This window comes from Anser brachyrhynchus, assembly GCF_964034855.1.
Source record: "Anser brachyrhynchus genome assembly, chromosome: 7".
NCBI lineage: Eukaryota > Metazoa > Chordata > Aves > Anseriformes > Anatidae > Anser > Anser brachyrhynchus.
Window position 1 is genome coordinate 14,615,905 of NC_137701.1, and position 14,744 is coordinate 14,630,648.

At 39.1% G+C, this 14,744-nt stretch overlaps 1 protein-coding gene across 1 annotated transcript in view; it reads left to right on the forward strand.

Moving 5' to 3' along the window:
• DYTN (dystrotelin) overlaps positions 1 to 14,744 on the forward strand; it is a 22,180-nt gene continuing 7,436 nt past the window's right edge. The window contains 15 exon segments of the mRNA XM_080600453.1: positions 1 to 101; positions 539 to 597; positions 2,131 to 2,167; positions 2,170 to 2,221; positions 3,109 to 3,197; positions 3,872 to 3,943; positions 4,267 to 4,430; positions 5,008 to 5,119; positions 6,436 to 6,581; positions 8,202 to 8,364; positions 10,047 to 10,117; positions 11,070 to 11,229; positions 13,542 to 14,025; positions 14,588 to 14,673; positions 14,676 to 14,734. Of these exon segments, the coding sequence (XP_080456579.1) occupies positions 539 to 597; positions 2,131 to 2,167; positions 2,170 to 2,221; positions 3,109 to 3,197; positions 3,872 to 3,943; positions 4,267 to 4,430; positions 5,008 to 5,119; positions 6,436 to 6,581; positions 8,202 to 8,364; positions 10,047 to 10,117; positions 11,070 to 11,229; positions 13,542 to 14,025; positions 14,588 to 14,673; positions 14,676 to 14,732 (1,752 nt within the window). The 5' untranslated portion in view covers positions 1 to 101 and the 3' untranslated portion in view covers positions 14,733 to 14,734.

Genomic DNA, 14,744 nt, shown 5'->3' on the forward strand with positions numbered 1-14,744 from the left:
CTGAAGGAACTGTTCCAAAGGGCAAGATTAGAAAAACCAGGCCAGGTAGATCCAAGAGCTGCCAAATTCACATTGAGCCTACTAAAAGCCATGTTTGACAGGTGTGAGGAAGCATAAATATGAATCCATCACAAAGTACTGCTAGATCAAGTCTGTTTCTACTATTCTTATGTCATTTCCGTGTGAAACTCTCCTTTGTTGACGGTATTTTGCTTAAGTTACACACAGTGAGAGTAGTTCAAGTATAGGAAGATGAGGCACAAAGCTTTAATAGAGGAACAGTGGTCAGATCTTTCCAGACATACCAGGAAATCCAGACGTCTGCCTGCCCATACTAACTTTCTGTGAGCAGCTTTGTACAAAGAGTGCCTCTTCTTTTGGCTGCCAAAGTATTTTGATACTGTACAGCTTGTAGACCATACTTTTCTCCTGTATTGTTTGTGAATAATTAATTAGTTCACTAAAGGCAAGATTGGTTCATGACTGTATCAGATTTAAAAGAAAAGGTTAAGTTCATTGTTGAGTTTATTCACTACAGATGGAATTCATTCCCTCCTCCATCAGAGGAGAGCTTTTTACTGAGAGTGTGAGTATGATGTAAGTGGTCTGCAGGACTTTGTCTTGAATTACTCTTAATTATATGATCACTGCAATTTAAGATCCCATGTTAAGAACTTTTTGTACTTATGAGAGTCAAGGCTAAGAATAAATGGGTGTATTTCAGAACAAGCTAGAATCATTAAGAGTGCTTTGTAATTGGTGTGCTATAAGTACCACCCCAGGGAAATCATTTACAAGAATGTTCTCTGCAGAAGAACTTGATCAAGAACATCTATCTTGATCCTTTTTTCTGTTTTCCTGGGACAGTGTATCATTTTCTTCATACTATAATGTGTTTTTTGAATTTTTTTCACAAAGGTGTTTTTTTTTGTTTGTTTTTGTTTTTGCCATGCATATAGGATAGAAAAAGCATCTTACGCTTTTCTTCTAAGTGTGTTTTCTCCGCAGAGTGCTGTTCTCCACTGTTAACAATGGAAAGTGTTTCAAGGCAAGAGTATATAGGGGCTTTTCCATGTCTGTGTGGTTGTTTCCTTACATGCTTATTAAAGTATAAGGTATACAATCGAAAACCTTTATGAGTTTTGAGAGTAGCTGTCACAGATACATTTTTACTAAGTTTCATTAAACAGCAATGCCTAGTGAATATTCTGTGTGTATTCCCTTTGTCTTCCAGAAATATTTAGTCTTATATAACTTTAATCTTGGATTTTCTTTTATGAAAGTTCTGGAAAAACTAAATATATAATTGAAAACCTAGAAACTTTTGACCAACAATTTCCCAGATAGATCATACTTTGGAAGCTATGTTACAGCTTTCTGCAATTTGCTCTGTAACAATGCAGTTTAGTTAAAGATTCTTGAAGACAAATTTATGTAACAATATTTTAAAGTAACACTGCTTTGCAAAAGTGATATTTTAAATATAGAATACCAAGATTTTCTGATTTATGGTTTCTCTTAATATGTTTTGTCTTCACGTAAAGAAGCTTTTTTCATTTGGTGCCTATGTCGCAAACTTGGGTTCTAAATTAAGGTATATTCTTTGTGACTTGCATTATTTAATGGCCAAATGAAGGTCCTTCTCCTGCTTATATCCTTTTGATTAAATCAAGTTGGAATGAAATTAAAGGAAATCAACCCAAGAGTTGCTCAGGGCAGGTCTGGGGCCACAATGAAGCTGCCTGATGATATAGTAGAAGAAACACGTTGTAGGCCTACTTTTTCTTTCATATTTGGGAAGGCTTTCCACAAGTGAAGAGTAGTATTTTTTTTTCTTTAAGGCAAGTATTGTAAAAGTAAATTTATATCTTAAGTGAAATGTGAGGTCTTTGAAGGAGATACTGTCTTTCTGTTTTATAATTGCATGGTATCTCTAACAGTTAACATTGTAGTCATGTTCAATGACAAAGGATCCTAGACATAAAGTATCACTAAAATGCTACATCAGTTACATGCATACAAAAGGATATGAGATTTGAAGTTGTCTTCCAATGTAGCAATATTTTTTCTTAAGAGATTACATTTTTTACATTATTGGTGAAAGTAGTGTAATTTGTTTTATTTTCCTAGATCTGGAATGGGTTATATCAAAACTAGATCTGTTGCAGATCTGTTGCCTTAATTGCTCTTTCAGGAGACACTCTGCTTGCTAAATACAGAGGTGGGAAGTATACAGTTTTATATACTGCCTAAAATACCAAATGTTGAGGAAAACCTACATTGAATTTTTTTAACTTTAAAAGAGAATATAGTTTTGCCATGCAAAAAGTACATTATGTCAACTGCTTTCTTGTAGGGCTCATGTGGAAGAATACTTTTTCATTAATGTTCATATTCATCTTTGCATAAACAGTCTCAGAAAAAAGACATAATACAGCTTAAGATTGCAGAGCTCAAAAATGAAGGCCAAGTTCTTTTTGCCTAGCAAAAACAAACAGAAACACCCTGGTTTTAAATTTCACTAGAGCAGAAAACATATTTATATATTAGGTCCTGGATTTTTTTTTAGTCCTTTTAACACTAGACAAAAAATGCTTAAAGAGCTAAACATAACGGATGAAAGCGGCCCAGTGCAATGGGCAGCACAAAGATTTCTGCCTGAGTTAAATACTCAAAACAGAGAACAAATGGACCATAAGTGGCATATTGGCCTCATATTCTCCCATTGCACATTATTTATTTCCTTTCAAATTACTTGGAATTGAGAATTCACAATTTAAATAGGGCATATCTTCTGTAAATTTGTTTAAATGTATTTCTTACAGCCATGGAAATGAGTTTAGTGTTTCCTTCATCCTTACCAGTCTTACCTGCCATGGATAAGGGATCACCATAATTTCTTTGCTTTCCTCCTCTTTCCCCTGCCAGTAGGGGAAAGTGTTGTTACAGCAGTCACTGAGAGCCTGCATTAGGTAGACAAGTAAATAACTTTTTTGTGAGGCTTACTTGGTAGTTCACAATTATCATGCACATAGCTTGAGAATGAGTAGCTAGAAGACTCTTAAGGCTCTGCTAGGATTCTAGTTTCTTTCCTCTGGTTATTTTCAGCTTTCTTTGAGTTTTATGCTGTTCCTGATGGGAAGAAGGCCTTGATTACCCGTAGTGCCCTAAGAAGCCTGCTAACAGACTTAAATCAGGTAATGCCACTGCAGTGCTCTTAGGCAACAGGTCTTGTAGGGGGGATTCTAATCCAGGAGAAAAACACACATGGGTGATGTGTTTCATGTTTGATAACCTTATGGGACTGAAGTCAGTAGGGTACTGTGTGGACGTAGGGATCTGCTATGCAGAGTAGGTAAAAGAATAAAACCCTATAGCTCTTCTTAGTCTGAATAATGCCTGGCATCAATATGTCTGTACATTTATTTTGCCTGAGCTTAAAGGTCCTGGGAACAGCTGCATGCAGCTGTTGCTAATGCAACTCCTGACTTAGATGTCTACTCAGTAGAATAGCTTGCAGTTGCACAATAATGCCTTAGCATACAAGTATTTCCAGCTGAACTGGTGCTGAACACGGGGTCTGAAAATGACCCCTGAGATTCAAACCTACTGTCCTTCAGTATTCTAGTATGGCAACATAATGTGTTGATCCATTAGAGTAAGTGAGCTGGGAGCAAATCATTCTGACACATGCTGAACTCTCAAATTGCACACTGGTGGCATGAATTTGAATAGATTTTCTTCAGAATAGTACGTAAAGTGGTGTTTCTATCGAAGCTTCACCACCTGTGTGCTGTCACCATCTCAGCAGAGCATGATAGGAACATCTGTTTTTTATTGAGGTGTTTCTAAGCCTTTCTTCTTGATGCAGATCCCAGCCATTGTGGGAGAAAGCTGTACTCTGTCTTGTGTGGAAATTGCTACTCACAGCTGTTTCCAAGGGGTGAGTGAAATTTTGATGTCCTGGGAAATGACTTTGAATGTTGCTGGTAAATTAAAATTGCAAGTGTATTACCATGTGGCATACACCAATATCTACTTTTAAGGGGCAGGGCTGTTCATCAGTCTTGCAGTATAGGGGGATTGATACCTACAGATACTACTGAAGACTTGCATTTATTCCAAAACCTTTGAAACCCAGCAGCATTTTATGTGAATGAAAAAACATTATACTAGCAATATCAGAGCTTTTATTAGGAACTGGAGATGAGACACCATTTTTTTTTTCAAGGAAATGGCTGAACTTGAGATGTATATTTTTTCCAGGTTCTGAATTCAGCAATTGTTGAAGAAAAATTCTTGTCCTGGCAGAGATCAGAGCCTGCTCTTCTGCTGTGGCTCCCTACATGTTACAGATTATCAGCTTCAGAAACAGTTTCTCACCAGGTTAGATGCAGAGTCTGCAAGAATTTCCCCATTACAGGCCTCAGGTATGTCAGTAATTACTGTAGTCTTTAGCATCCACATAAATAGTTCTTACTATTGTTTGCATACTCTGAAGGCTATAACTACTGTATTAAACAATGAACATTGTACCGTTAGTCTTTTCTCACTAATAGTAAGCTTAGAATGTTAGGGGTTTTTTTGTTCTGTCTTTTTTTTTGCATTTTTAGCTCTTTGTATAGTCACAAATCAAACATCAATAATGTAGTAATATTACATTTTCATAAGAGCAGTGGATAGACATAAGCTGGTGCATAAGAAACATGAAGGTGTAACTGCAGTCTCAAAAATTATACTAGAACAGGTGTTTCTTCCTTGGACTGAGTTTCAATGGAGCAAATTAATAATATCAAAATCGTGAGTGGGTTCTGGAGATTAGTCTGTTGTCGTTTGGACAAAATAACTCCTGCATTCAAAGAATGCTAGTGAAAGTCCTTGTTTAAAACAGAGGTGCTTCTCTGCATTTCAGAACCCAGGGATCTGGACTTCTAGTAGTCAATCTCACTTTTACACCAAGTTCTCTGTTGCAGGGAAATAACCTAATCCTTCTGTTTACCTTCATAGGTATCGCTGTTTGAAGTGCCTGAATTTTGACCTTTGCCAAGTCTGCTTTTTCACTGGCTGTCTCCGCAAACCACATAAGAGGTCACATCCTGTTGTGGAACACTGTGTGCAGGTGGAGTCCTATTGTACTGATTCATTTCCCTGTTCAGGTTCTTTATGTGGGCAATTTGGCAAGAGACTCTTGAACTATACTGATTATAAAATTATGTACATATCAGCCATGGTGCCCATGAGACATTAGTATTATTCCTCTGGGAACAGTGAGTCAGGGAAAGGAAAAAAGGGGGCTTCTAACTTTAGGAATGTTCTGTTCTGAAATAACTGAATGGAGACATGAAATGTCATAGTGTGAGTCCTCTTCCCAGACTGCTGTATGGCAGATTTGCCTTTTGCAGCACTTCCTTACACTGGTGGAAAGGTCCTTCAGTATGTCCCAGTGCTCCTTCCTCCCAATGCTACCGCAGAATCATTCAGAAATTAATATTCATCCTGAAGTTGTACTAACTCCAGCATGAAACTTCCTTTGTTCTAGACATTTTCAACTTTATTGTAAAACTTGTAGATTCATTTGTTTCTGTCAGCTGGGGACACAGCATGAAGAGCCAGCATAGGCCCAAGTAAGCTCACCTACTTGAGCTCCATCACAGGTGCAACTTGTGCTTTCATTGCTCCATAGATGGACTTCAGCACTGGGAGACTGTGTCTGCTTAAATTTTCACGTTGTCTGTACCAGGGAGTGGGTTGCTGAGAGGGGATTTGAAAATTCAGCACTGTTTTACTTTACTGTGCTGACACCTTGTGGTAATGTTATTACCATATTAAGAAACAACTAGGGTGCCTGCTGTGTATTTTCTTGTTTTCCTGTTCAGTTTGTCAGGGTTCTTCCAATGTTCAGCACCAATCAACTCCTGGGGCAGAAGTGGTTTGTGTCCTCCCATAAAACAACTACAGAGCATAGCTATACGTGAGCCTGGCACTGCTGTGACAAATTGAAGTATGGTTTTCACTGTACTGTGCAAGAGGAGAACATGAAACACAGAAAGCTGTATACATTAACACTTCTTACAATTATTAAAATTATTTCTTTCTGTTGATGAAAGGAGAACTTAGGTACTAGTTGGACAGAATTCTTGTTGTGCCTTTGAACTTTATCATTGTAATTGCCAAAACCTTGTATTAAACATTTCCAGGTTACCTGAATTTGTCCCAGACAGTGTTTTGCTTACATACCAAAATTGGAGCTGATCTTGCCTGCGGTCCTTCATCATCATCCACCTCAGTTACAGTTCTAGGGCTCAGACAGCAGCTTCAACTGTTGAATGAATGGACCTTTCGCTGCACATGTCTTGCCTTTGCCTTGGGTTGTGCCTATTTCTGGGCAACTGCTTGAAAATTCACTCCTTTCTCTTTTATCCTTCATTCCAATAGATGTCAGCAAAGGCGAGTGCAAAGCACTTTCTCCGCACTGTCAGGAACAACCTGTTTCAAGACTGCTGCAGAAGAAAGGAGGCTCAGAGAAGGAGGGCTCTGGAGATAATAGAGGAGAGGCAGTTCCCTACTCACGAAAAGATTGTGTGAGTTTCTGTTTTCAATGAATTTATACTCTCTGAATAAAGTGTCAGGCTGTAGGATATTGCTTGATTGTGTCCTTTGAGTAGCTGACTTTGTTATGACAGACCATGTCATGATTTTTCCATAAAAAATAGAAAGCACAAATAGGGAATTGCTGCACATTGTTCTGTTGCTTAACCACGATTACAATGCTGACAACCTAATGACCAGTTGTCTTATGAAATATAACATGCTTGTGTCTTCCTTCCCTCCTTCCTTTAGCATCTCTTTCTCTCTGTGCCATTTCTTATGCTCAGTCTAAGGTCAAGCATTGCAAATATTTAGCACCTGTCACTGAAAAAATGCATGGGTTTTTAAGCACCTCCTCCATAACGAATTCATTGGAAATTGACTGAATGCTTCCTGCATGTGAACCATAGTGTTTTCACTGAATGTCATTCTACTCAAGTCCCACTGAATTGCAGTCCTGTGGGATTACTCACAATAGTGAGTAGCTGATTTTTTGCATCACCATTACTGTTCTTTTAGATCACCTTTGTTTTGCCTGCTTCTAGTTAGTTTGTAAACTCATTACTGTGTTTCCACTGATCATAGTAGTTAATAATGAGCATTGGAGGTTGTTATGATTTTCCGTATAGTTACTCCTTTCTTGCTCTGGCCTTTTGGTTGATATTTAGGTGAAGAGAACAATGATACAAGGTAAGCACTAAAAACATACGTAGGGAGAAATTCTTTACTAGCTATATAAAGCCTTAGCAGCTTTCTTGCATCTCACGTTCTCCAAATGAGGATTCAGTGAGACTGAAAAAGGGAAAAAAGGTCAGTCCTCTCTAAAAGAATTAAATTAAATTAATTTCATCCTTTTGGGAAGGAAGAGAAAAATCTGGTTATAAAACTCTTTGCTACACTGCTAGGTAAATACTAGAAACCAAATTTTTTATATACACTAAGATCAGTGGGTGATAGTTACAGTGATTCTTGTAGAGAATATTTCAGTGTTCATTCTTTAGAATGTGGTGAAATGCAAAATATTTTCCATTGTTAATTTATCCCCACTTGTATTCAGCAACAAAAATTCACTCTTTGTTCTGAATATCATTTTACTCTTCTGTGGGCAGTCATGATTTCTTTGCAATTCTGTGGGTTTTTTCTTACCTCATGCTTGGGTAGCAGTCAATGAGAAAAAGCAGAATTTGGAGTTGCCATTATAGGTGTCACTGTGTAACTGGTAGGTATCTGGGCTTTTCCCAGCTTAGAATGGACTGCACAGCTGGGTATCTGGCCCTTTGCTATCCTTTTGTAGTTGAATTTCATAATATCTTTAGCTCCTTCTTAATATTGGAAATTAAAAAGAGAAGTAGCAAATTGCACTGATGCTAAATGGATGGAAGAAAGAATCTGCTGTTGAAGTTCTGTTGAAAGAGTGGAATTTGTTTTTAAGGAATTTCGTTCTTTCAGCCAAAATATGCTAGCAGGCGTAGCCAAATCATACCCTTTTCTTAGTCAATAGCATGGCTATCTGTCTATACACAGTGCATTAGCTGCATTTTGACTGTTCTGGGTACCAAAACCATGGAAAACTTGATCCTTTGTCTACTCAGTATTTCTTTGTTGGTGTACAGTCCCCTTGCAGAACTCAGTACTTCACCATTCCCTGAAAACCTGTCTCTCACAGTGGACAGACCTGCCTTGGAGTCACCCACGTTCGTATCTGAAAACAGAACTGTAACACACAAGAGTAAGAATAACAGCGAGACGCCAGAGCAAGACAAGACAAAAATTCAGGTGAGTGAAACATGAAGGTGTAATAATACTAAAGCTGGGAGGAAGACCTACCATGTTAACTATCTAACTGATGTCTAATGACCAGTGAAAAAGAATGGACAGCTTCACCTTTTTGTTAATTTCTCACTTTCGGAAAAAAATGGGGAATCTGAAAACTTAGTGAACAAGACTCCTTGACTTCCATGACTTTCAGAAGCATTTGTAGGAATATTTGCCTTGTTAACTTCTTTTTTTTTCTAGTTGTCTTAAAGCAGCACGATAAAGACTGCCTAAGCTAGAGCCCTCTCTCTATTCTGACAGCAAAAAATGCCATCATGTCCTCCCACTGCAAGCAAATGTCAAGGAAGGACATCTTAATTCCTAATAGGCTTGGACCTTTTTTGTCACCATAGCAATATAAGAGGACAGAATGGGCCCTTCTTAAGGATTAACCCAGAGTAGTGTCCACTCCAACTAAAATAGCTCATGCATAAAAGCTCTTCACCCATCTATTTCAAGGTTCCCTGCATAGAAACAATGCTAGAGGAGTGGAAAGGATAGTGTAAATAAAAATAAGTACATAGCAGTTTTTTTGTTTCTATATTTATTTGAGAGGTTGGTAGCTCTGTCCATACTTGGAATATACAGAACACTGGGTTGTGTTCAAACCAGTTTGTGTCATCCACTTATCCTGTTCTTCCCAGAAGCCAAGAGTGCAGTAACTGAGAACTACCGTGTATGTGTCAGGTCACTTCCTTGGCAGCTTCCTGTGCTACTCCTTTGGAATAACTGTCTTCTAGGACTCTGTCCAGCATGAGGTATAGTGCCAGCAAGCACATATCTGCAGTAGCAATGGTGGGCAGATATTGCTTAAGCATGTCATTTTGATGGCTGGCATTTGTCATTTTGGAAAACACTGAGACAGGACTGTAGTGGTACTCTGTCACATGCACTGCAGTCTTGTTCATTTTCCCTCTGGGCTGAAAATTCTTTTTGAGCAGTTTTATATTGATTTCCAACATATTGGAAAATGAGTATAAATCTGTTAGTGCAGGTTGCTTAAAAAGATGCAGATTGTAGGTCCAGTGCAAGGTAGCTTTTAAAAGAATCCATTAGCTTTTGAAGGTCCTGGGGTCTCAGCTATTAGTCTTACAATTAAATGGCAGACCTGATTCCAAACCATCTTATACCATATCTCTAAGGCAGATTACTTGCAAAGTTTCTCCCTGACTTCTGGAACTACTGTCCTGCATGACCCACAGATTTCTACTTTCATCCAAAGATCAGAGGTTTTTCTTCTCCCTTACGTATCCAGTCTGTCTCCCTCCATCTCCTTGTTCCAAAGCAGTTGTGTGACTTGGGAGAGACTGTTTCCAAATCAGAATATTCTATTTTGCAGAAATTCCAAGGTATGAGGTTTTGTTCTGATTGAAAACAAAACAAATTCTGAAAACACTTAGAATGTGCCTTAGGACAAAGAATTTGTTCTATATTGAGTAAATTTTCCAGTCTTTTCTAATAGCCATTAGAAATGCATTAATACGTAAGTTGGTTGTAATCAGCTGAAAAGTTAACTAGTAAATCTGTAAAATGGGCCAAATCCACAATTTACCATGCCTGTCTATAGCAGAATTTGCCTAGAAAATGAAATTTTATTGCTGATAAAGTTATGAACAGATATTTTTCTCTTTTTTTTATTACAGGCAATAGCCTCTTTTGAAGCAGATATGTTAAAAATGTATGATTCCATCAAAAGTATTCAAAATGAAAGCAGGTAGGTAAATACAGTAATACAACTGAAGACTGGTGGGCATTACTGCTCCAGTGAAGAATGTTGAGATTTTAAATAATTTCCTGTCAAATGGGGATGAATGAAGTAGCTCAGCAACAAAAATCGCAAGTGAAGATCACTGGAAAAACAATTTCAGGCAAAACAAAACATTTTGTTTTGCTTTCATCAGCATTACTGTAATTATTAGTTTAAATAATGTCAACTTGATAATTCACTTCAAGTTTTTAAATCAAGGTAGGATATCTCTATAAAAATATGCTGTAAATCAAATAGAGATAACAAGCCTGATACAGTAACTGCTGGAAAAAAAAAAAGGCTTAGATTACTACAGAAATCCCTTCTAGTGTTCAAACCTTTGACATGATAGAATATTATTTTAATATTTAATACTTATTATTAGAATGTTACACATTTCATGTTCATTTTTCTTTTGTGTGTATGGTATGGGCTTTGCTGTAACCATGCTCACCTTTTTCTGCCACTTTTGCTTTTCCCTCCGTTTTTTTGCATATATATACAAATGTGCTGTGGGTGTAGTCATGTCTGTGACCACTGAAACCAGAGTCTGCAGGTCAGATATCTGTGATAAGAGTTGCCAGAATAGTTGCTCCTAGATAGAGGGACTACTGTGATGTCTCTTCCAGTTTCAGCCACCTTTTTGGGAAACATAGAACCCTAAGATGCAAGGCATGGTTCCTGGCTGCACTTCCACTCAGCTCACATCTTTCCTCTAGAACACTCCTGTTCTTGATAATTCTGTTTATGCAGTGCAGTTCTTGAAATACTGGCCTCTAAGCCAGAAGCTATTTCCTGAACGGAAAAAGAGAGGAAAGTTTGTGCTACAGTGTTTGCTCTATTCTGTGATTGGATATATGTGTGTGTGTAATGGGTTATCTGATCCAGCAAAATTCCCACCCTTCTGTGTCCCTGTAAGGTACATGAAGAAGCAATTCAATAAATGGAAGGACGAAGTGCAATTTCTTCACAGCTGCCAGGAAGACAAAAGCTGCAAAATAGAGACAACACTCCAAAGCTTGAGAGCAAGCCATGAAAACTTGCGAATGGAGCTGCAGCAAATAAAGCAAGATATAAAGGTATAGTGAGAAATGTATGAAAAATCTTTACACCTGTGGACAATTACTGAACACTAACTACTACGTTTCTTGCGGACCAGAAATCTTGGTACTATTTCATGCATTCTCTCTTATCTGCTCTATTTTTTGTCTTCAGAGAAAGCAGATAGGCTTACTGCAGCAGGGATTTTCTTCTCATTCTGTATATATCTAGCACCTACCACAGATAGACATGTCTGGGATGTTTAGATACTACTGCAATTAAAATAACGAGAGGGGTTTCCAATAAGAGTGAGAAAATGGTTTCCAACGGAAGTGTTAGATACTTCATTGTGGTTGTTCCTTTAGAGAAGAGTCCCATGTTAACACAGAATAAATAAAATACTTTTCTGTCATTCCTAATTTTTATCTTGTACTGGGATGTAATACAGACCTCTTACAGAAAATATTTTATTACTTTAAATGAACAAGAGGCAATGTAATTTAAAAGAATCTCTAAGGTTCTGAAAAGGCCCTGTTTTACAGGGATTTCATACATGTTTGCCACCTACAGCATTTTGTAGCATTTTTGGCCATGCTGCTTTTAGAGTGTTTTTCAGATCAAACATACAGGAAGGCCAGACACATCTGTAGTGCACAGCTTGATATCACTAGCACATGGAGTCCACCGTGACCTGGTGTGTCATACCATCCTCTGTATATGCTATGACACTGGCCTGTCCCCAAAATGTAGGGTTGGCTGCACATGTGCAGTTAGGTGTCCAGTGCATCCCAGTTACTCAGACTGTTCATGCAATAATGGTATTTGCCATCCTGGTTCCCACTAGAAAATTCCAACTACCATCGTGGCACTGACAACCAGACTGTTTTTGGAATTTTGAATGTTAAAAGGTTTGAAACTGGCTGCTCGTGGCTTGGACTGGCGTACGCTTTGTTGGGTTAAAAACTGTCTGGATAGCCGGGCCCAAAGAATTGTGGTGAATGGAGTCAAATCCAGTTGGAGGCCGGTCACTAGTGCCGTCCCCCAAGGCTCAGTACTAGGGCCAGTTCTCTTTAATATCTTTATCGATGATCTGGATGAGGGGATCGAGTGCACCCTCAGTAAGTTTGCAGATGACACCAAGCTAAGTGCGTGTGTCGATCTGCTCGAGGGCAGGAAGGCTCTGCAGGAGGATCTGGATAGGCTGGACCGATGGGCTGAGGCCAACTGTATGAAGTTCAACAAGGCCAAGTGCTGGGTCCTGCACCTGGGGCGTAACAACCCCAAGCAGCGCTACAGGCTGGGAGATGAGTGGCTGGAAAGCTGCCTGGCAGAGAAGGACCTGGGAGTATTGGTTGATAGTCGGCTGAATATGAGCCAGCAGTGTGCTCAGAAGGCCAAGAAGGCCAACAGCATCCTGGCCTGCATAAGAAGCAGTGTGGCCAGCAGGTCTAGGGAAGTGATTGTCCCCCTGTACTCGGCTCTGGTGAGGCCGCACCTCGAGTACTGTGTTCAGTTTTGGGCCCCTCGCTACAAGAAGGACATGGAGGTGCTCGAGAGAGTCCAGAGAAGGGCAACGAAGCTGGTGAGGGGTCTGGAGAACAAGTCTTACGAAGAGCGGCTGAGGGAGCTGGGATTGTTCAGCCTGGAGAAGAGGAGGCTCAGGGGTGACCTTATCACTCTCTACAGGTACCTTAAAGGAGGCTGTAGAGAGGTGGGGGTTGGTCTTTTCTCCCACGTGCCTGGTGACAGGATGAGGGGGAATGGTCTAAAGTTGTGCCAGGGGAGGTTTGGGTTGGATATTAGGAAAAACTGCTTTACTGAAAGGATTGTTAAGCATTGGAACGGGCTGCCCAGGGAAGTGGTTGAGTCACCATCCCTGGAGGTCTTTAAGAGACGTTTGGATGTTGAGCTTAGTGATATGGTTTAGTGGAGGACTTGTTAGTGTTAGGTCAGAGGTTGGACTAGGTGATCTTGGAGGTCTCTTCCAACCTAGACGATTCTGTGATTCTGTAATATGTTTTTTTTTTCCCTTAGTTTAATTATTTTACGATGATTTTCCTGCAAATTTAGCCTTTGAACATTATTATTGCCACTTTTCAATGGCATTGAAGCATATGATGTCCTCAGATCAGAATTGTGGAAAAAATGGACACATAGATTGTCCAAACTCAAAGTTTCATTTCACTGTAGAGAAATATTTTATTTGTGGAAAGAATTAGTTTAGTACGTGAGAAATTAAAGAAATAATCGTTATTACGATGACCCCAAATAATTTTTCCCACCTATTTTATCTCTACCAACAACCAAAACATCAATTATTTTTGTGTTTTTTTTTTTTTGTCTATTGTAGACAATGTTACAGTCAACCACACATCCTTCTTTTTCACTGTGTCAGAATATGATACCAAGAAATCAGCATGTCCTTCTGGAAGGGAGAATGCAGGGTGGATTAAATTTTGCCCAAATAAAGCCCATTTCTAGAACATGTGCAGACTGGAAAGCTTTGAATCACCCCAACTCTGAAAATAGAATGCAGCTTTTAGAGACACCTGAGGTTCCTGCTACAATGAACTTTATATTCTCAGAAGACCCAGTGAAGTCAGTGACCCCGCAGAGTGACGGACTTTTTATTGGACAGTGTAAAAAAGCAAAAGAGAATCAAACTTATCTGCCTGAATTGATGGAAAACTCCTGCAGTGGCATTGTGGGGAATACAGCTCTTACTCCCAGTGCAATACAGATACCACCTGATGAGAAGGAAGTCAGTGAGGAAGTGGAACTGCAGCAGCTAGTGATGAAATTGAAGGATGCATTGTCTCTTCAAGCCCAACCAGGTACAAGTTCTCCTGGTTATCTAGACATGTTTTCTCACCTTCATCCAGTTTACTTTATAATATCATTCATAATAATTTAACCCTCAGAGGAAACTCAAAATCTTACCTTTGCCATTGTAGAAGTACTCCAGTGCTATACTATAGGATGGAACACATTTCTTTAAGGTGGAATATAGCCCCTAACACTTGAGTAATTTGAAACAGGTTAAGTCAAAGCATGTAAGAGGAAGTCAGTCTCAGCAGTCAATTAAGGAGCAAACTCATACTGATGAGGCCACTGGAGGTCTCTTCTGTTGCCCATGCTGTGACACAATAACTTTGACACTAGTCCTAGGCAAAATTGCAGCAGTCCAAATGCCTTTGTAATCAGTGGTCTTACTACAGCAGAGCTTTGTTCAACACTCACGATGCCTCACTTTTGGTAACGAGGATGTAATGAGGGGAGCGACAGAAAAAGCTGCTGTTCATATGGAATTGTGTTAAATTAGAGATTTATAAAGAGTATTGCAGAGCTCTGGCAGCAATCAAATGCTCTGAAAGACATAAAATCCTTTCTTTTCAGCTCAACAGTCAGCTTTGAAGCAGGATTTCTTCTCTGCAGCTGAACGTGTTTGCAGATCCTTCTCTGACCTCATCAACCAAATAACTTTGCCAACTTGGAAATGATGGAAACTGCCATTCACCTTCCAGCTCCTCTGAACTATTGAAGGTAACCAAAG